The 22,108-nt window shown below is 36.4% G+C and overlaps 1 protein-coding gene across 3 annotated transcripts in view; it reads left to right on the top strand.

Moving 5' to 3' along the window:
- Positions 1-21,675, top strand: part of MBTPS2 (membrane bound transcription factor peptidase, site 2) — a 44,791-nt gene extending 23,116 nt beyond the window's left edge. Inside the window, exons 6-12 of one of the 3 annotated variants that reach the window (XR_005835618.1) lie at positions 423-541; positions 1,433-1,613; positions 7,801-7,895; positions 8,259-8,454; positions 9,885-9,960; positions 11,483-12,081; positions 20,363-21,675. Coding sequence is in view for 1 of the 3 variants with exons in the window: in XM_040633531.1 (XP_040489465.1) it covers positions 423-541; positions 1,433-1,613; positions 7,801-7,895; positions 8,259-8,454; positions 9,885-9,960; positions 11,483-11,705 (890 nt within the window). In the remaining 2 variants the exon portion in view is untranslated. Of the gene's footprint in view, positions 1-422; positions 542-1,432; positions 1,614-7,800; positions 7,896-8,258; positions 8,455-9,884; positions 9,961-11,482; positions 14,391-20,362 lie in introns of those variants that run through there. The other 2 variants (XR_005835617.1, XM_040633531.1) reach the window with 2 other exon arrangements.
- Positions 21,676-22,108: the final 433 nt, after the last annotated feature.

The following is a 22,108-nucleotide window of genomic DNA, read 5'->3' as shown; positions in this document are numbered from 1 at the left end:
TTTTTTATTTCATCTTAACTTTTATTTGAATAGCTTTGAAATTTTTTTCAAAGATCACAAGTATGCTTCAATTAATAATGTATACATTTTCTGAAAAGAGGTTGAAGCGAGTAGAAGATATTAATTCTATTTATGTTTTATATATATTAGAATATATAGAGTCTACTAATGTTAAATCATATTAATAAACAGTCTTCTTAATGTGGTATTAGCACGCTCATTTTACATTTCGGTATCTGAAATGGAAGAGGCCTCTAGCTGAACATCCTTCCTTGGTACTGAAGTAGATCTGCCTGCTTCACAGCTTCTTCTGGTTACTTCACTAATTTATCAGAATGCCCAGGTGTTATGAAGTCCAGATACCTAGATCATTCCTGCCCCTGGTTGAACTTAATCCTTTTTTTCTTTCTCTCTCTTTTCAGGTATATGGCATAATTTCGTCCTTGCACTCCTTGGTATTTTAGCTCTTGTGCTCCTCCCTGTAATTCTCTTGCCATTTTACTACACTGGAGTCGGGGTGCTTATCACTGAAGTTGCTGAGGTAAATAATGAGGATTATGTGGGGCATTCATTTACCAGATTTTGTGATGTAAGACTTAGCATTTTATGTTAGGAACGTATATTCAAGTTTTCATATGCAGAATGTTGTTTCTTTTGAAGAAATTATATAATCCTTTTAAGTTGAACAAAAAGTTTTTTGAAACCCATTTGCTTTTTAAAAATACTTAAAATTGTTCCTTTTCTGAGTTACAAAGATAGTATCAAGATTTTCTACATGTGCATGTTGATAAAATGCATCATTTACCTTTACCGTTTATTTTTATAACTGTGCTTTTGAGTCAGATGTCCTTACTCCTGAGTAAGAAGATTGAAACTTGGGCTAGCCAACCAGAACATTTCATAGGAGTTTAAGTTCATTTCTTCAACTCTTTATTTCACTGCCTTAGCCAGTAATTACTACAATGGCATCAAGTCTTCTATTCAGACCTTCGGAAGAGGAACAGTACCTTTGTGAGCAACTGGCTCACATATTCGTTGTGTTGATGGTATTGTCTGCATTATGTGGGACTGTGTTTAGATAAGGACTTATCTTATAATTTTATCCACTGAGGGTATACAAGATAATGAAGACATTCTGATGACTACTTTCACAAAAAGTTTTTATCAGCAGTTTGGGAAAAACTATATCATTTTAATCTTGATAGTTGGCAAGTGGGGTTTTTTTCAGTTATGAAAAATTCCGAATCTTGGAAAAGTAACTGTAATCGTTTTGTTAATGTTCTAGGACTATACATCTTGGATTCAAAGCTGGCTTATTTTCTGTATTAGTCAAAATATTCTACCTAATTAACTCATTGTCTTTATTATTTGGTCAGATTAATCATAGCTTGTCTTCATACGTTGTCTGATTTGGTTGTACCCTCTTCTCAAGGACTCACCTGCCATTGGACCCAGAGGCCTTTTTGTGGGAGACCTTGTCACCCATCTACAGGATTGCCCTGTTACTAATGTACAAGATTGGAATGAATGTCTAGATACCATCGCCTATGAGCCCCAAATTGGTTACTGTATTAGTGCATCAACTTTACAGCAGTTAAGCTTCCCAGTTAGAGGTGTGTATATTTCTTTACCATAATATAATGCTTCAAGCAGCAGTACTTGCCATTCACCAATTCTTAAACCATGTCTATAGATTTATTTTGTTCTAATTTCTTTAAAACACATTAGTAAAGTAATAATAGGCCCAAACTAGGAAACATTCTTCTTGGTAAGTTGGGTACTAATATTTATGTATTGTTGTTGGATTTCTAACTAATTTCATAATATTCTCTTTGACTTTTAGGATTCTAGTATCTAATTCTTTCTTCATTTGGAAGAACTTGGGTTAAGTCAGCATTCAAGCTCAAACATAACCAGTTAATTAAATTCCAGTAATTAAATACCCCTGTGCTGTATGGGTGGTGTCATATCCAAAGCTATTTGGGGTAGAGTTATTTTATGTGGCAGGCATCTAGAGGAAGTCACTTTGGCATCTGAAAATACACTCTGAAGTCAGATCTTTTGTTCTGTGTAGCAAGTGACAAGGTGAAGCAAGTTTATTCTCAGAAGCTGCCAAATTTATTTTGAGTTCTTTCAGGTCTGAAAAGTCAACCTCCCAATCTTTATACAAAATCACGGGGCCCAGATTATTGTCAGTGTTGAAAAACACAAATTATGTTCACAGACTATGTCTTTAAGTCAAGAAGTGCCCTGGATGCTTGTCCACATCTACTTGGGATTAGGAAATATGATAAATAATCAAGAATAACTTCACTAAAGTACTGTGTGAAAGAATGGCAGAGTAGTAAGAACTGATTTTTAAATTTTTTTTTCAAATGTAATCTTCCATGTATGATACATTTTTAAGAACTTTTATTATTGTAAAAAGTTTTCAAACATACATAAAAGTCAAGAAAGTAGTATGGGGGTGCCTGGCTCTCTCAACCGAAGGAGCATGCAACTCTTTTTTTTTTTGAAGATTTTATTTATTTATTTGACAGAGATAGAGACAGCCAGCGAGAGAGGGAACACAAGCAGGGGGAGTGGGAGAGGAAGAAGCAGGCTTATAGCGGAGGAGCCTGATGTGGGGCTCGATCTCATAACACCAGGATCGCGCCCTGAGCCGAAGGCAGACGCTAAAGGACTGCACCACCCAGGCGCCCCGGAGCATGCAACTCTTGATCTTGGTCAGGGTTGTGAGTTCGAGCCCCACATCAGGTGTAGAGATTACTTAAATAAATAAAATAAAAAAATAAAAAAAGAAAGTAGTATAAATGAAATCTCATGCATCCTTCTCCCAGCTTCAGCAATTATTAGCATTTTGCCAGCTTTTTTATCTAATCAGCCCACTTTTAGGGGAGTATTTTAAAGCATATCCCAGGCATTGTATCATTTCATCCATGAACTTTAGCATGTCTTTAATATATGATGACTTTTTAAACATGATAATAGTACTGTTATTCACACCTAAGAAAATTAACACCAATTCCTAATATGTAGTTGGCATTCACTTTTTCCTAATTGTTTTTTTCGTAGTTGGTTTAGGTTGGATGGTATGTCTTTTAAGTGTCTTTGAACTTGAAACAATGGTGGGGTGTATATCATTTATTTTTTTTTAAGATTTCTTTTTTTTATTTGACAGAGAAAGAGGCAGCTAAAGAGGGAACACAAGCAGGGGGAGTGGGAGAGGGAGAAGCAGGTTTCCCGCCGAGCAGGGAGCCTGATGCGGGGCTCAATCCCAGGACCCTGGGATCATGACCTGAGCGGAAGGCAGATGCTTAACGACTGAGCCACCCAGGCGCCCCTAAAAGCATTGTCTTGAGTAAGAAAGACTGTACCCAGCAAGTCCACCATTTGAACTACATTTTCAGGAGCATGAGATTGAATACTAAAGGCAACCGCTCCCTAAAATGAAGGTTTGATCTCAGACTCAGACATCCCCCTTGAACTGCCTATATTCCTATTCAGAGGAGGCAAGGGTATATCCCTGTAACTGCCTGGCAATGAGAACACTGTCCAGTCCTACAAATCTTTAACTCAAGTGAGAAAAGACCCTTCCCCACCTGGTTTAAGATAATAAAAGGAAAATTTCAAGGAGGCTTTCCATATATTTTGAGTATCCAGATTGTTTTTATGCCTAAATCTTCTTTAATGTTTGGAGTAAAGTATCTGTTTTCCCATTGTGAACATCAAGTTATGATCCAAAGTTTTTTTGCTATCCTGAATTGAAGAGAGAATGTGTGTCTGTGTGTGTGTGTGTGTTTTTAGTTTTTTAACTACTGGTTACTAGGTGATGTTGGTATAAATTCTGTGTAACTAAGAATAAATAACTAGGCTTGCCTCCCTGTGTTGGAGATCTAACTACATTTATATATTTAGTAAGCTAGAGTAAGAAAATTGTTCAGTTCATTTTAGTAATATAGAAAGTAGTGGGACTATGAATTATAGATTGAAAAAGTCTGTTCTTTCCAGCCTTATTCTAAAATTAACCTCTGGAGGGGCACCTGGCTGGTTCAGCCGGTGGAGCGTGCGACTCTTGATCTCAGGGTTGTTAAGTTTGAGCCCCATGTTAAGTGTAGAGGTTATTTTTTTTAATTTAAAATATAATAAACCTCTGGTCTAGACTATTCGCTGGAAGCTGGACTATTTCTACAACTATGTTGAGGCCCATCTTAGGGTATATTCAGAATATGCAGGTTCTCCCTATGGTAGAATCCTGAAACTGATTTGTTCTTGAATTACCTAATTGTCTCCCAGACTGAGGAGATTTCAGGAACAATTCTAATCTTCTAGAGTTAAATTCAACCTATGAATGCCTCTGGGACCTCTCAATGCAGTCTTGAGCGCTCGTTCTAAAGTAGAATTGGATCGGCCTCTCATGCTTAATGAAAGTATGTACACTAATGTGAAAATTGTCTGTGGCATCCCCTTCTTACAGGTTAAGAATTGAGTTACAGAAATTGGCTTAGCAACTTGTCCTTAAATGTGACCCAGTAGAAAAGATTCTAAAATAGTTTTTTAGAACTACAACTTTTTTTTAATGGATAAACAGAGAAATAGCAATTTTACTTCTCAAATTGCAGCAAAATATTTAACTCTTTATTGGAAAATTCTGTTTGTCAGGAGGTATTTAAACTTGTCAGAATGGCCACAGCCATGGGTTTATGTTTTGGTTAGAGAAATTGGTGGTAGCCCAGAGGCCAAGTTCAACTTCAGCAGATGTATTTGGTTTGGCTTGCATGGTATTTTTTTTAATATCAATTAGATGCCAATAATTAAAATTCAAGAGGTTTCACATGAAAATCCAGATTTCAGATTTCTTTTGTAATAAAATGGATGATCTGTGGAATCAGGGCCCCAAGTCGAGTAGCCTGGTTGCTAACCCCTTAAAGCAGGATATATATTTTCTAATTCATCACAGTCCCAACACTTCCTGTTTTTTCCAAACACTCTCCACTTCATTTATTTGCTTCCTGGTTGGCCCCATTAAGCATTTGTGTTACCAGACATGCTGTATCAAAAGTGGTATCAAATTCTTGACTTTCAATTGTGTTGTATACATTCCTCTAAGAAAAGTTAGTGATCAAACATCAGATGTAAATTTTCTAAGTAATTACTAATACAAAGGCAAATGGCATAGAACATCATTTATGTATTCAGTGTATATTGAGTTACACACCTTATGTGAGACTGAGAAACTTTTTTCTCAAGGAGCTCAATCTAGTCAAAGATTTAGACCATGTGGTAGGGATTAAGGAGTATACTTGTGATGAGCACTGGGTGATACATGGAAGTGTTGAATCACTACATTATACCCCTGAAACTAATATTACACTGTATGTTAACCAATTAGAATTTAAATAAAAACTTAAAAAAAAAACAGACCATGCCCATATTATTATGGTACAAGGTTAACTGTAGGTAATGACAGGAATTGGTGGGAGTTATGGGAGTTGGTGGCAATCAGTCTTGACTGAGAAGATGAGGGCAGGTTTCATAGCAGCAGCCCTTGAGCTGGGCCTCAACAGTGAGTTTAATTTCAGGAGGCCAAGATAGAAATGAACCTTGGTACCATAGACTAGAAAGTGGTCAGGGAACTGCTAGTAATTTGCTTCAGCAAGATAATAGTATGAGATAAGGTGATAAAAGAACCAAAGTCTCTCTATTCTATTTTAGTCTATGGAATTTAGACATTATTTGGCAACAGTGCAATCTTTGGAAGTTTTGGATTAGAGGAGTTACATTCTTATAGTACTACGTTGGAAGGTTAGTCTGAAGCATTCAGTGTGTAGGAAAAGCTTGCATATGCTAGCTAGCTGGTGAGCAAACGGCTTACTAGGATTCTTCAAATGGGTCAGATGAGAAGAAGATAGAATCTACACTCAAATGGGAATATATAGGGAGAAAAATAATAAGGAAGTTAAAATTGGTGGGACTTGGCAACTGATCAGAGAGAACACTGAAATTGAAGCCTGACTTGGTAAAAAAAAATAATCCTAAACAACTTTTTACCTTATACTTTACGATGAGGTCTGATGAATGATTACAGGCACAGGTTTTTTTGTGCCATTAGATATTCACAGTTTGCTTTCATATTTCAAAGACAACTCATCATCCAAAATTTAAATACCTAGTCAGTTATGCTAAGAAAAAAAACAAAGCTACCCACATAGCCAAGCAATGCAGAGGAGAAACTGATTTATCAGCTATTTTGTTTCATCTTTGTTTTGTTCTTCGTTTTGTGTTGGCCAAGGAGAGATAGTGACAGTCTAACCAATACAAGATGTCTTCCTCAAATAACCTAGTTCTTCTTCTTCTTCTTCTTCTTCTTCTTCTTCTCCTTCTCCTTCTCCTTCTCCTTCTCCTAGCGGGCTCCTCACTGGGCGTAGAGCCCAATGCAGGGCTTGAACTCACAACCCTTGAGATCAAGACCTGAGCTGAGATCAAGAGTTGGACACTTAATGGACTGAGTCACCCAGGCATCCCTCAAATAACCTAGTTAAAAAAAAAAAAAACTGTTTCGGGGTGCCTGGCTGGCTCAGTCAGTAGAGATTTGGGTGTAGAGATCACTTAAATTAACAAAACTTTAAAAAAAACTGTTTAAAAACAAACAAGGGGCGCCTGGGTGGCTCAGTCATTAAGCGTCTGCCTTCGCTCAGGTCATGATCCCAGGATCCTGGGATCGAACCCCACATCAGGCTCCCTGCTCAGCGGGAAGCCTGCTTCTCCCTCTCCCACTCTCCCTGCTTATGTTCCTTCTCTCGCTGTGTCTCTGTCTGTCAAATAAATAAAAATCTTTTAAAAAACAAACAACAACCAATGGCAAAAATACAAAATTCATATAAAATCACATTGCATATCAACTTGAAGACACTCTTGTAATAGAAAAGCTTTTTGTGGTACTGAAAAAATGAACTTTTTTTTTTTTTTTTTTTGGTAGTTCTGTGGTAACTTTGCTCTTGAGTCTATCTTCCTTAGCACATCTGAGTATGGTAGTGTGAATATAAGATTCTAAGTTTAATTGGTCCCTGCTACACATCAGTTTGTGCTTTACAAGTTTGATATGCTGAATGCAGGAAACCTTCCAAAATAAATACATGGAAATAATTTTTTTATCCCACCTGTATCAGTGACTCAGTTTTCTTATTCTGCCCAGATACAAGTGAGGCAATCTACCAAAGAACTTTTAAAAGTAAATTAATAATGGGAATAATAGTTGCCCTGTTCTCATTGTCTTCCAAAAATGGTAACTGGATTACTGGTAGGCAGGCAACTACTGCACATCTCTGGGGTCAAGTTGGGCTGCCCTGATGAGGAAAGCCCCAAGGTAAGTATGGAGATGAGATAGATATTTGATATAATAGGGATTTTAGGGATGAGAGTCTCTTAGGCATCCTCTTGCCCACTCTGCTAACACTACAGTGCAGGATTAAGTATTTGTGCTTGACCTGCTGGAGTTATTGTAAAACCTACTGAGACCCTAGAACTCCAGTTTTATTTGTAAGTAAGTTTATGTGAAGACAGGTAACCTAGGTAAGTGCTGCTGCTTGATTCCAAACTGGACACATCTCTTTTTGTAATATCATGTCCTTTTGTGTACCATAAAATCACTGCAGCAAGTAGCCTGCCAAACTGAACTCTGAATCATACAGTTTTTTCCAAATTCATGTGCATTTTACTTACCCTTTTTGTCTTGAAAGCAAAATTTTTATTACGAATGTACTTCTGTATAACAGATTCTAATAAATTATTTCTCTTTAGCATACAAACGGCTAGATGGTTCAACTGAATGCTGTAACAATCACAGCCTCACAGATGTGTGCTTTTCCTACAGAAATAACTTTAATAAGCGTTTGGTGAGTTGTCCCTGAAGCAGTCTTGCTTGTCTGATTTAATTTTTACAAAATAATCATATAGAACTAAAATGGAATCTATGAAAACTTTTCCCTTTAGCTTTGTGGCATTTTATTAAAATTTCTACATGTCACTTGTCACATTTCATCTGAGAATCTTTAACAATTTATAGGTGTAATATCTTATTTGGCCAAAGTGGAATACTTGAGTCTAATTTATAATAGGTGCACATAAATGGCATTTCTTCTATGTGAATTTTGTTCTTTATATGCTCTGTGACATGCAAGATATTAAAGAGCTGTGACTTCTGGTTTTCTTGTTAGTAAATTATTTTTAGTATTGACTAATTAATATTTTGTTCATAGCACACATGCTTACCTGCCCGGAAAGCAGTTGAAGCCACGCAAGTTTGTAGAACTAATAAAGATTGTAAAAAAAGTTCAAGTTCAAGTTTCTGTATAATACCTTCTTTGGAAACTCATACTCGCTTAATAAAAGTGAAACATCCACCTCAAATTGATATGTTGTATGTAGGCCATCCACTGCACCTTCACTACACAGGTAAGTATTCATTGTGGTCGACCCTCAGAAAATCATTAAGATGGCATATATTCTCCATGGTAGAAACTCAGGACAAATCCTGTGTTAATTTTATTTATTATAAATGTGACTTTTCAAAGTCTTATTGACTTGTTCTTAAGTGTTATATGAAATTTGCCATTAGGAAAATAATCTGACTTTATGAAGCGAGATGGAGCTGAATCCCATGTCTGCCTACGGAGAGTGATATATTTTCTTTTCACCACCATTTATGCCCAAGTCACATAGATGATCTCTCAGATGTTCTCTGAGAATTTATTAAATCTGTCCAAGCTCCCAAAACCAAGAGTATGTATGGCAAGAGCAACATACCCCAGATAATGCCAGGAGTCATCATGCTAGGACCATAATTTGTGTATAACACAAAACTTTCATATGAACATAATTTTCAAAACGGGGCCAGCATAATTGTTTTAACAGTGGCTACATGATTGGACTAAATGGATAGCTTCTCCATATGGCCGAAGATCATATGGTCCAACTCATTTTGTTGTACAAGAATTTTTTAAGTTCCTTTTTTTATAACAGTTGTATTGAAATATAATTCACATACCATATATTTGACCCTTTTAAAGTGTACAATTAAAGAGTTTTTAATGTATTCAGAGTTGTGCAACTATCACCACAATCTAGTTCTAGAATATTTTCATCACCCCCAAAAAGAAACCCCATATCCATTAAGTTCTCATTTCTCCCCAACCCCACCACCACCACCTCTTGGCAACCACTAACCTACTTACTCTTTCTATAAGTTTGCCTGTCCTGCACATTTCATATACGTAGAATATTTTGTGACTGCCTACTTTCACTTAGCATAATGTCTTTAAGTTTCATCCATGTTGTAGCATGTGTCAGTATGTCCTTTTTTGTAGCCAAATATTCCATTCTTTGGGCATACCATGTTTTTATTTATTCATCAGCTGATGAACATGTAGATTTTATGTTACTTTTTAAAAGGTTCTCCCATTGCTTCATAGTCATATCCTGAGATACAACCTGGGTCATTCATATTTATTAATAGTTAGAATGAATGTGATCTTAAGGTTATACCTTTTTGAAGGATAAGGACTCTTGATAAATTCTGGCATGGTTTTTAAGTCAGTCTCTGTATTTGGTAGTCATACTTGGTATATAGTCAGTTTTGTCTCATTCTTGCCTCCAAATATAAGTACACACTGGGACATGAATTTCTGTATTCCACTATATTTATTAGGTGTTCTAGAATAGTTGTTTTTATATGTGGGGCATATAGGCTGCCTGCATATGTTTGGGAAAGGCTTTCTTATCCAACTTAATAGGGTAGCCTAATTTTTGGCCATATGGAAAAATGTTTACATGTTGTTGCTTATCTGTATGAACAATATTCATTATTCCCTGTTTTTCCTTTTTAGTGAGCATCACCAGTTTTATCCCACGTTTCAACTTTCTAAGCATAGATCTGCCTGTGGTTGTGGAGACATTTGTCAAGTATCCTTTCTGGTGTGAAGAATGTTTTTAAAAGTGTTACTTGGAACGTGATCGGGCTTACCTTGAATAGAGCATACATAGACCTCACAAGTATCAGTTGATTGCTAACAACTAAAAAGGAGACTTTAAAGTTGAAAAAGATCAGATTGTACTTAGGAGGGAAGAATTCACGGGAGAGAGATCCATCGGGGAAGGAGAAAAGTTAAGATATGGAAGGAAGGGAGCCCAGACTATAAATTGAGAGTTGAATTTACAGATCTAAGACCCTGTAGTAAGTTTATAAAGAATGAGAACTTCAGTTACTACCAGTGATGAATTCTGCCCCTTCTGAACCTGTTAACTCTGGCTGAATGGAGGAATGAGTAAGGGAGATCGAACTGGTTTCCACTATTAGCAATTCAGAGGACAAAATCTTGTGTTCTTTAGCATATTCTGTTTGAATATAAAACTTGATTTTTTAAAATTCATCATTATGAAGAATCTGAACAAACCGAGCAGTTTGTAAGGGTTATTTTTGTGACTTTTTTTTACTTTCTAGATTTTAAGTTTATTTCTAAGCATGGATCTTTTTCATTTTTTTTAAATTCCAGTATAGTTAACATTACAGCGTTATATCAGTTTCAGGTGCACAATACATATTTTTGTTGCTTTTAAATCATTTTCATTTCCTTCCTCAATAATTTACAAAAAAATTAAAGTGAAAAACAAATAGGCAGTTACTGAAAAATATGTACAATCAAGATTGTACCTTGTAGATTACAGCTTTGTCTCAGAGATTTATGATAGACATAAGCTTATAGATGATAATAATATAGAGTTATATTTATACTACAACCTTATAGATAATAGTAAAATAGAGTTGAAGAGGCCAAAATCTTTGTTTCCTAAGATAAGTTAATACTTTTTAAGGATCAAAAAGTAATTGTCCCTTATTTCTAATTGCTTCCACATTCCTTTCCCTCCTTGTGTCATTAAAGGATTACGAAGACTCAGTCTTCCTCTTGAGTTTGTTACAGATTGCCTTAGTTTACAAATGGTTGGCCTTTATTTTTCTAGTCAAGGTTTTTGAGCTTTGAAATAATATAAATAATTTGTTTGAATTGTAGGGATCTGGGGTGCCTGGTTGGCTCAGTCAGTTGAGTGGCCAGCTCTTGGTTTTGGCTCAGGTCATGGTCTCAGGGTTGTGGGATCGAGCCCCTCATGGGGCTCCTTGCTCAGCAGGAAGTCAGCTTCAGGATTCTCTCTCTCTCTCTCTCTCTCTCTCCCTCCCTCCCCCCCCTCCCCTCCGCTCACCCACACTCACTCGCTCACTCTCTCTAAAATAAATAAATAAGTCTTTTTATAAATAAATAAATACCAGGATCGAAGAAAGAGTATCCTGTACTAGAAGGCAGAAATTTAAAAAAAGGAGGGAAGTCAACTATAATCTCAAATGCAGTCTTAGTAAAATATCTTCTTCTGACTACTAGATACGTGGTTTCCACTCAGATTTCACGTCAGCTCCTTAACCGATTTTAACCAGGTACCTGATTTCCCTCTCAGGAGCTCTGGCTATTGTTAATGCAGTGCCCTGCTTTGCTTTGGATGGTCAGTGGATTTTAAACTCTTTTCTAGATGCTACCCTTACCTCAGTGATTGGAGACAATGATATCAAAGATCTGATAGGATTTTTCATCTTGCTTGGTGGTAGTGTACTTTTGGCTGCCAACGTGACCCTGGGACTGTGGATGGTTACAGCACGGTAATATTTGCACTCATCTTGCAGAATGATACTTCGTATGAAATAGAAAGCATTTCCTTAAAATTACATTTTAACCAACAACTTTAAGCTCCTCCTATATCAGAATATCCAAACCTGGGATAGGGGATAAACAGAAGAAATGAAAGGCACAGTCCCTGACTACACCCTACTTTTAAAGACTGAACTTAACAAACTTCAGATGCTGGTGGAACAATTTCTAAACAAGTGAAAATTCATGTTAAACCATTTTGTGTGACTACATATCATATTGCAGTAGTGTAAAGGAGAACAGAATTGGGTGGAATTAATCAGGAAAAACTTTTTGAAAAAGCGTCATTAATCCAGATTTGAAGAAGACCAGACTCTGGCCAAGTGGAAGGGTGAGCATTTTCTTGGCCTATATTGCTTGTCCTTTTTCTTGTTTTGAAAAGTATTTTAAGATTTATTGGTATATTATTTTGTACTCTGACAACTGAGGTCTGATTACAGTTAATAAAATTCTATAAAAGAATCTGCTGACATGAAAGGGAAAATCTTTGTCAAATGATACCAAATAAGTGAACAAAGTGGGAAGTAGGGCATACAATGACACATGCTTTGCCCCACAAGAGTTGCCTCTTGATAATGTGTCCCCATACCCTCATAAAGCAGCACTAGCCTTGACATTCAGAGTGAGCTACAAGAAATATCTTCCGCTTGCAGCATGTGAGCTGAGGAAGTTAAAGTTGAGCATCAGAACTGAGCCTGGTCTTCTAACAGATCACAAGACAGATCTGCTGCAATCCTGGTTACCGTTCTCTACAAAGCTTTGAAGCTCGGAACCCTTCCAGGGTAGACATTTTCTCTTGTGCTGCTGGGGTTATCTGGGGCCTAGGTCCTGGGTTCCTGTCCTCAAGGAGCAACTACCTTAAGCTCTCAACCATACTGTGTCCTCACCAGCAGCTTCCATGTTTCTCTGTATTGAGTAATTAAACACCTAGTCCTTGCTTTCCATCTTTCCCCTAAGCTACCTCTATGGGTCCACGGAAGACTTGGTAAAACACTGAGAATGGCTACACATGAGTACAGATGTGGATTTGCCAGAGCCTGGGAACTGACTCTTGAGCCCAAAAAAGCCCTGAGTAGTTCAAGGTCTTTTGGACTGGAGATGGAGCCCTGGAAGATCCAGGAAGTCAACAGGCCACTGTGAAGCTCTTGGTCTTCTAAGTATCCAAGTGTGCTGTTCTTTGATGAAAAATATGTGTTTCCTTCATACACTCAAAAACATTAATAACAGTGTACCCAACTTTTTCACTAAGTGAGGCATTCTGTGGGGTTCACCTTTTTCTGATCGTTGAGCTGCTCTTCAGGCAATAAAGGTTTTTAATCATTTTTAAGAAACTCTTTAGACTGTATTGCAAGTTTGCCTGCCTTCTTAAATAGAAATTATTTATTGAGTATAATGTTAAGATTTTATTAATGACTTGAGGTCATCCGTTATTACCACTACTAAAACCATGCAAGTTACTCGTTTATCCCAGAAAAAAGGTGGTTGTTATATTCTTAAGTAGATAGTCATTCAGGATCAAAGTCTGTTAGCAGAGAGCTCAGACCTGTTCAGACAGTAGAGCTTGGGGAATGCCATGAAAGACTTGCATAATTAATTCGATTACATGAACTATGCAGTTTACTAATGAACATGTTGTATATGTGCAGATCAGTTTTTTAAAACCGAGAAAAAAATTTTAATAGAGGAAACCCTACCCATTAACTTCTTTTTCTGGGTGGAAAAAAAAAAAAAAAACAACCGAACACCTCATTTTCTTGTAGCATTTGAACATCTTGGTCTCTCCATAGGGTCAGGATTTGAGAATAACTCTTATAAAGATAATGAGCAGATCAGTCACATTTTTATAGAAATGGTCTCATCGTGTAAGAAAGGTAATGTTCCTGTTGTCTCTTCAGCTTGACTGTGGGTACTTCTAGAGCAAGGACCGTGCCATACTCATCTTTGCATCCCTGGCACAGTGCATGAGACATCATAAATACTTAATAAACGTGGTTGAATGGATGATGAATACTGTTATTTATGGATTAGGAAAGCATGTTTCTATTTAAGTAAACTATGAATAGTATTATTGAATATTTACTGTAAATATATGTTAACAAAAAAATAACTTGGAAGGCCTTTGTGTCCCTAGTATATTATCATCTATATGAAAATCCATTTTCATTACTGTAGAGCAATTAGAAAAATGAATTACTTTGAGGATTTGAAGAAAATGTGCTTTCTGTGTTGTCACAGTGTTCAACAGTACAACTTTATTTTCAGTGTTCCTACTCTACATTGTTTACATTTTCAAAGGTTTTTTTAAATCACCTAGACTGTGTAAAGAACGTATATATTCTTTTCATCTCAGTTTGAAAAGACATGCGGTTAAACTTGACCTTTTGATAATCACTCTTACAGGGTCATTGTCATCTATTCTAACAGCAAGTCTTAAACAAGCAGTTCATGGATACATGGCTGTCAGTCTTCAGTTTGTCCTGTAGTATTTATTGAATGTCCACATACTAATTAATAGTGCACAGGTCTTTTTTTCTTCAGATCTTTCGACTGTGCTGTAATTCATTCTTAGTATTCAATTTGAAGCTACCATAGTTGCTGGCATTTGATGTTTAGCAATAAAAGAATAATTGTGTACCAGCACTCTATGTTTTATCATACCTATGTGTTGTCTTTCTTTAAAAAACTGTATTCTTTTCTATCAAAATTGTTCCCTTTACATACAATATGATCTTTGTTGTTTTTAAATTCTTCTTTCTAAAAGCAACCTTCAGTTTTTACTCAGTCCTTATATGAAATTTGTTACAGGCCACAGAAAGAAGTCTTTTTTTTTAAGATTGTATTTATTTTTTGAGAGAGAGCGAGATAGCGAGAGAGAGCACAAGCAGTGGGGAGAGGGAGAAGCAGGCTTCCCACTGAGCAGGGAGCCTGATGTGGGGCTCAATCCCAGGACCCTGGGATGATGACCTGAGCCGAAGGCAGATGCTTAACTGACTGAGCCACCCAGGTGCCCTGAAAGAAGTCTTTTTTAAATAAGATACCTGTGCTCTCACTACTGTTTTGGAAATGGCCTGTTTATGGATGAAGAAAGAGGACTATCACGTTTCCTTTTAGTAGTGCCTGACAGAGGTCTTCTCTAAGTTAGTCTATTTCTTAGGAGTTCATGGAAAAGTATTTCAACTCTGACATTTGGTTCGTCTTGACCTTTTGCTCTAGCACTTCCTCGTCCACAGAGCCAGCCTCAATCTCTCTCCCTCCCTCTCTTTCTCTCTCATCCCCTCCCACTCTCTTTCTCGCTCTACTCCCCCCCCACACACACACACACGGGCACATATTCTCCTTCTAGATTACTTAAAGGCCAGATAAAATAGGCTGGAAATTTAGCCCAAATCCTGATTTGCAAGCATCATTCTACTCCTCCTTTTTGCCTCCAATCTCATCCTACTACAAAGAGCCACAGGACTAGATGACTGATTACCTAAACCACTTTTTTTTTAGCAGCTTGAGGTAGAATTAAATACCGTAAAATTCACCTGTTTAATATGTACAATTCACTGTAAACTATTTTTCTTTTAATGACTACTCAAACAGTAGTATATATAGGCTTTAGTATAATCTAATCTTTTAAGCAAATGAACGTGATAAAAGACTGGGAAGAAAGAAAATGTTTCATTTATTTCACAGCTTTTAACTCTGAAGTGGTTTTCAGTACTGGAATAGAGTTGAATAACAAATCATTTTTAAGGTTAAGCATCTAGAGGGGTGCCTAGCTGGCTCAGTCAGTAGAGCATGCAGCAGTTGATCTCAGGGTTGACTTCAAATCCCATGTTGGGTGTAGAGATTACTTAAAAATAAAATCTTGAAAAAACAAAAAACAAAGGTAAAGCATGTGAGAGCACCTTGGGTGGCTCAGTCAGTTAAGCACCCGACTCTTGATGCCAACTCAGGTCATGGCTCAGGGTTGTGAGATGGAGCCCCATGTGGGGCTCTGCACTGGGTGTGGTGCTTGCTTAAGATTCTCTCTCTTTCCCTCTCCCTCTGCACCTCCCCCCTCTAAAAAAAAAGATAAAGCATGTAGATATTTTTTCTTTGAGACAATACACCTTTTTTTTTTTAAGATTTTTTATTTATCTATTCGACAGAGATAGAGACAGCCAGCGAGAGAGGGAACACAAGCAGGGGGAGTGGGAGAGGAAGAAGCAGGCTCATAGCGGAGGAGCCTGATGTGGGGCTCGATCCCAGAACGCCGGGATCACTCCCTGAGCCGAAGGCAGACGCTCAACCGCTGTGCCACCCAGGTGCCCCGAGACAATTCACCTTTTTAATCAGTGTATTTGCAAGCTACTCTGGCTGTTTTGGCCATACTAATTTGAATAATCCATTATATATTTTATCAGACTGTGGCAAATGAATTCAATGAAAGGAAAGTCTCTGTTTCAAAACCTAATGCCACAAGAGGTTATACTCAGGGTGGAGGTAGGAAAAAAATGGCTAAAGGAAGCTGCAATTCTAATTACCAAGCAGGTTATATTGTCTAATTTCCCCTTGAAGAGAGATTAAAACATCCTTATATCTTAATTTAGCTAAAGATTGATGGATATTCAATAACTGTCCCTTCTTATTAACTGAACATTTCTCAAATTTTTCTACTGATATGCTCCTGACACCTTAGGGGAGGGAAAAACACAGAAAGATCTAAGAATATAACCCTGTAATTGGCTGTCTATCCTACAAAATTGAAGTCTTGCTTTGTCTTAAATTTATGTAAATTTTGCATTCAGTCGAGTATCAGAAAGCCAGTTCTCTTAAAGATATGAAACTCTAAACTGTGGAAGAATTAGATACTAAGAGTATTAATATTTTTTTCATGTCGAAAACACAGTGGTAAAATTAGTTTATAACAGCTGGTCTGTAGACTAGTGACAGTCTATGATGGTGTTTTTGTCTGTTTCTAGTGAAATGAGAAAACTATGTTATATCTAATTACAAAATAAGGAAAACGTATTTGTGTTGTCATAAGGTGCCTGCTGCCCTTTATCAAGGAGCTCTCCTTTATTTGGATTATGGAAACACATACTTAAATTCACTTAGCACTTCTAGATTGCTCTGCAGAATGTCTCTCTGTCTGATACTCATCAGCAAGGCATGAGGGTTCCATGTTTCCCCATGCCCTTACCTCCACCTGAATTGTCTGACTTTCATGTTCTCACAAATGCGTTGGGTGCAAAATGGCATTTCCTTTTAATTTGCATTTCTCAGATTAATAAAGTTGCACATCCATATGCTTGTTTAGCCACTTAGATTTTTCATTTTGCTAATTGCTTATTGATATCTTTCCTGGGTTGTCCATTGACTTTACTAAATTTTTCTTATTGGTCCATAGGAATTTTTTGTATATTCTAGATTAGGAGTCAACAGACTGCAGCCTGCAAGCCAAATCTTGCTCACCACCTAGTTTTGTAAATAAGGTGTTTTTTTAGAACATTCACGGGCGCCTGGGTGGCTCAGTCGGTTGAGCCTCTGACTCTAGACTTTGACTTAGGTTGTTTTCTTGGGGTCTTGGGATCAAGTCCCTCTTCGGACTCTGCACCCAGTAGGGAGTCTGCTGGAGATTCCATCTCTCCCTCTGCCCCTCCCCCTGCTCTCTATCTCTGAAATAAATATATCAGTATTAAAAAAAAACACAGCCACATTCATTCACTTATATACTGTGTATGGCTGCTTTCATGCTACAACAGTAGAGTTGAGCAGTTTGCAACGAAGACCATATGACCCCCAAAGCCTAAAATATTTACTGTTTACAGAACAGCCCATGTTCTAGATATCAATTTCTTGTCCGTTTAGATGTTGCAAATAATTTTTCCCAGTCTGTCACCCATTTGTAAGTTTTATTTATGAGGTTTTGCTGTTGAATGAGTATCATTAGTTTGATAGAGTCAAATCCATTAATTTTTTGATTGTTTCATGAATCATTTTGATTCATTTACTGAAAAAGTGCTGTCCTGTCCCAAAGTCACAATAATATTCTACACTTTCTTCTATTTGCTTTAGAGTTGTACTTTCACAATGAGATCTTTGATTTCTAGAATATATGGTGTGAGTTAGGAAATCCAGGTTTATTTTTCTGTGTAGCATGAACTATTTTTAAAATAGATATAACAATACTTTCCTTTTTAAGATTGTTAAAGCAGTTTACATGTTCTTAATATAGTGCCTGGCATGTTTAAGATATTATTATGTACTTAAGTTATTTATTTTCATAATGCAGAATTATGACATAAGTTTGCCCTGATATCCCTGACCACACTGGTGTCACATCCTGCCTCCTTTTGATATGCCTGTTTGGCTTCCACTGCCTTCAGGCTCGCTCTGGTTGTCCAGAATGTCTTCCACGCCTTGAACCCTTTTAAATATTTCTTCCTCCAATCAAAATGAACCAAAAATCATAACACCTAAGGTATTGACTAAAGATTTTGCTCATTGAAACTATTCAAAATAACCCATGTTTGTGGGTATGTGTATTGATAGTAACTTAGTTATTTAAATCTGGTCTTACGCAACTATTTTAACTCAGAAGGAGGCACTGTGATGAACCAATATGAGAGACAATTTGGGTTAGAATGGACTTTGAGGACTACATCAGACAATAGAAAACTGTCTACTCTGTGCACAGTTTGGGATATTGTATTTCAAAATAAGCTATTTTTTTACATGTTCATTTTATTTTGCATTAATTAGAAAAGAAGCTAAGCTTTCTCTTTTAATGTGTGTTCTTTTGTAGATTCTTTTATCCACATCATTTGTCCATATTTCCCTGCAGTAATCATCACCTTCTTACCACTTTTCATTACTCAGAACTCACATTTGTTCCAAGGGTTTGCAAACATATTTAACCATACCTTCGCTTCTTTTACAGGCCCCTGACTTTCATACTTTATTCCTAGCATTGTTTTCTTCCCCTTCATTCACTTTGTTTCCATCCTTTAATGGCTTCTAATTTTCTTTCTAGGCTGTATGTATCACCAGAAATCTACAATGGGAAGTTGTAGCACTTTGCAATTTACTGAATGTTCACTTCTCCAGTCCAGGGCACCCCCTTTTCTGTTATGGAAATAACTGGGAAAAAGAAGTTGGTAATCAGGAATTTGCTTGGAGAATATAGAACTGGAACAGAAGGAGATAGATAATGTGATTTCTTTGGCCTTTATAGAAAAACAATTTTCTTACTAAAAAAGAAATACACATTTGTTTTAGAAAATATGTTAAAGTAAATTGTAATTTATTGGAAAAAACAGCATTATATTATAGATTAACTGGTAAACTGCTTTTTAAACTTGACAATGTATTCTAAGCAATTTTCAATGTTGTTAATACTCTATTGTTATTTAAATGGATATATAATACTGCATCATTGAATATACCATAATTTTTTTCTTTTTTTCCTTTTTTTTTTTTTAAGTAAGGTCTATGCCCACCATGGGGCTTAAACTCACAACCCTGAGATCAAGAGTCACATGTTTTACCAACTGAGCCAGCCAGGCACCCCTGAATATGGCATAATTAACCAACCCCTATTATTTCCGATTTTGCAATGTTATAAACAAAGCAGTGAGGAATATACTCATAACTAAATCTTTTTGCATATCTATGATTTTTTGGATAATTCTAGAAACACTTAAGATAATCTTAAAAATTACTATCTGGAAATGTGAACGTTTTATATATACATATTGCCTTGTTGCATTTACATTTTTTCCTCTTAATTTGATATGCAAAAATAGCACCTCATTTTAACTTGCATTTCTTTGATTAGAAAAAAGGCTGAAGATTTTAAAATGTATTTATTGGCCATTGTGTTATTTTTGTTTATTCCCATTGTTTGCCCTTTTTCATGGGAGTGATAATTGTCTTACTGCTTTTCATCATAAGCTCAGCTTGCCTTTTGATTTGTTACATGTGAATAAATTAAAACCTCATTTAAGTATAATGCAAATGCTTATTTTTATGTTTTTATATATCATGATCTGTCAAGCTTTGCATTTTCCACCTTTGGTGAAATGTTTTCGAAGTCTTCTCAAGATTTTATAAATATTCACAAACATTTTATGATAATTTTTTGACTTCATTTTCTCAAATATTATAATCTTTAATTTACATGCAACGTATTTTGATGTGGGTGCAAAGTAGGAATATAACCTTGTGTTTTGTTATCCCCAAATGATTAGCCAGTCATCTCAAAGGAGATGCTTAGTCTTAAGAGATATTTTATGCCTTCCAGGAAGACTCATAAATTTATATCCTTTGGAGAGAATGGATATAATAAGTGAAATGATCTCTCATTTAATAAACCATTCTTATTTATATAGGAGGCAGCTATTTATTATTTACTTTTTCAATTCAGTAATATAGTGAATTGAGACTATGTCCTATACTTTAATTGACAAGAGTCCTTAAATCATCTTTTTCCCTAAGGTATTTTTAGTTTTATTGAAATAGTGTTTCTCATTCCTAAGGAATATAAATTAGCAATCTGGAGATTATCCTTAATATATATCATTATCTAAAGGTACTGTTTTCATCAACTTCTTAATTAAAATATTTTTTTTGCTTCTTAGATTTTCAAGCTTTAATTCCTCTCTCTGTGGATTATTTATTATTAGTCTTTAAAGGTTAAAAAAAATCTGTCTTTGGAATAGATGTCCTGATTTTAAAGTAAGTATCTTACCTTCATCTGTTTTAATTATATAATGATTAAGTTTGGAACACTGCATTCTTTGATTACTTATTTAAATATATGCATTTTTAGCCATAATTTAAAGTCATGAAAATAAGAGGTAATGAGGATACTATGAATTTGTATTTTATTTCTTATAAAATTTGAACAAGTGTGTTTTTTTCCCCATTTAAAATGTTTCTCTTCTGAGATCATTGTAGTTGGTTTTTAAATTTGCCAAATTTTAGAATATGACTCTTGTAAACATGATACCCTAGGAGACGGTTATGAGATTTAAAAGTTTCCATTTTTCTTGCTTATCCCTATTCTGTAGTGACTAGAAATGATACAAATATTCTTTCATTCGTTTAAGAAATACTTATTGCATACTTACTGTGTTCTTGGCGCTGTTCTGGGCTCTGGGGATACAGCAATAAATAAGACAATTTTTCTCTTGTATTTTGTAAGGAAAAAAATACCACTTATTTTTAAAACAATAAATATACGCTAAGCATTACTAAGTGTTGCAGGCATGGGGTGGCAAGAGATTAAGCCAAGAAGGTTAGCAGAGGCCAGGTCTTAGAAATATGTTAAGGACTTTAGCCTAATTGCAAATGGGAAGTCATTGGAAGTCTCAAGGCAAAGAGCGACATATTCAGATTTGCATTTTGGTGGATCACCTTGACTAAGGATAAAACATAGATTGGAGGGAGGCAAATCTGGAGACAAGGAAATTGGTAAGGAGACTATTTCACTAATCTTGGCAAGAGATGATGGTGATATAAAATAGAATGGTGACAGTAGAGGTTGAAAGAGAGAAGAGGACAAATCAAAAGTAGGATCCACTGTATTTGAGGGTTTCATGTGGTTTAGATTCAGGAAGGAGTCAAGAAGACTTCAGGTTTCTGGCTTGGACAATTGAATGGTGGCAGTGCCATTAACAGCTAAGGAACATCGGCAAAGGAGCAGTTCAATTTGGAACTCTTGAGTGTGACTGCCTGGGAGAACTTCAAGTGATTTGTTGGACGTACAGGTCTGGAACTCTGTAGAAATTAGTTGGAGACACCATGTATAAGCTGATTTATCCCAAATATGTAATTAAACGCATGGAAGTAGATAGTTTAGGGAGAGAAGGAAAGGAAAAGGAAAGAGAAGGTGTGCTAGGATAGAGCACTCAGGAACACCAGCATTTAGGTAAAAAGGGTACAAGGAAAAGGAAAAATGAACTTTAGAAAATTAGGAAGAAAGCCACAAGTGAGAGTTTGGTATTAGAGAAACAAATGGAAGAGATTGTAGCATGAAGATGTCAATAATGTGAGATGTTACTGAGAGAGTCTGCCAAATGTCCATTTAACAGTTCATAGGTGATCTTGAGAGAGGAGCCCCAGTGCAGCACGGAAAGCTGAGCCAGGTTGTAGTGGATGGAGGGGTAAGGGGTGGGGGTGCAGGGAGAGACTGCAAATGCAGAAAACGCACCTAAGAAGTTCCATTTGGGGGGGGTGCCTGGGTAGTTCAGTCGGTTGGGCATCCGACTCTTGATTTTGGCCGAGGTCATGATATTGGCATCATGGGATGGAACCCTGGGCACTGTGCAGAGTCTACTTGAGATTCTCTCTCCCTCTCCCTCTGCCCCTCTCCCTGCTCATAC

Source organism: Ursus maritimus (assembly GCF_017311325.1).
Source record: "Ursus maritimus isolate PB19 chromosome X unlocalized genomic scaffold, ASM1731132v1 scaffold_X1, whole genome shotgun sequence".
Classification (NCBI taxonomy): Eukaryota; Metazoa; Chordata; class Mammalia; order Carnivora; family Ursidae; genus Ursus; species Ursus maritimus.
This window is presented reverse-complemented; position numbering and strand designations above follow the sequence as displayed.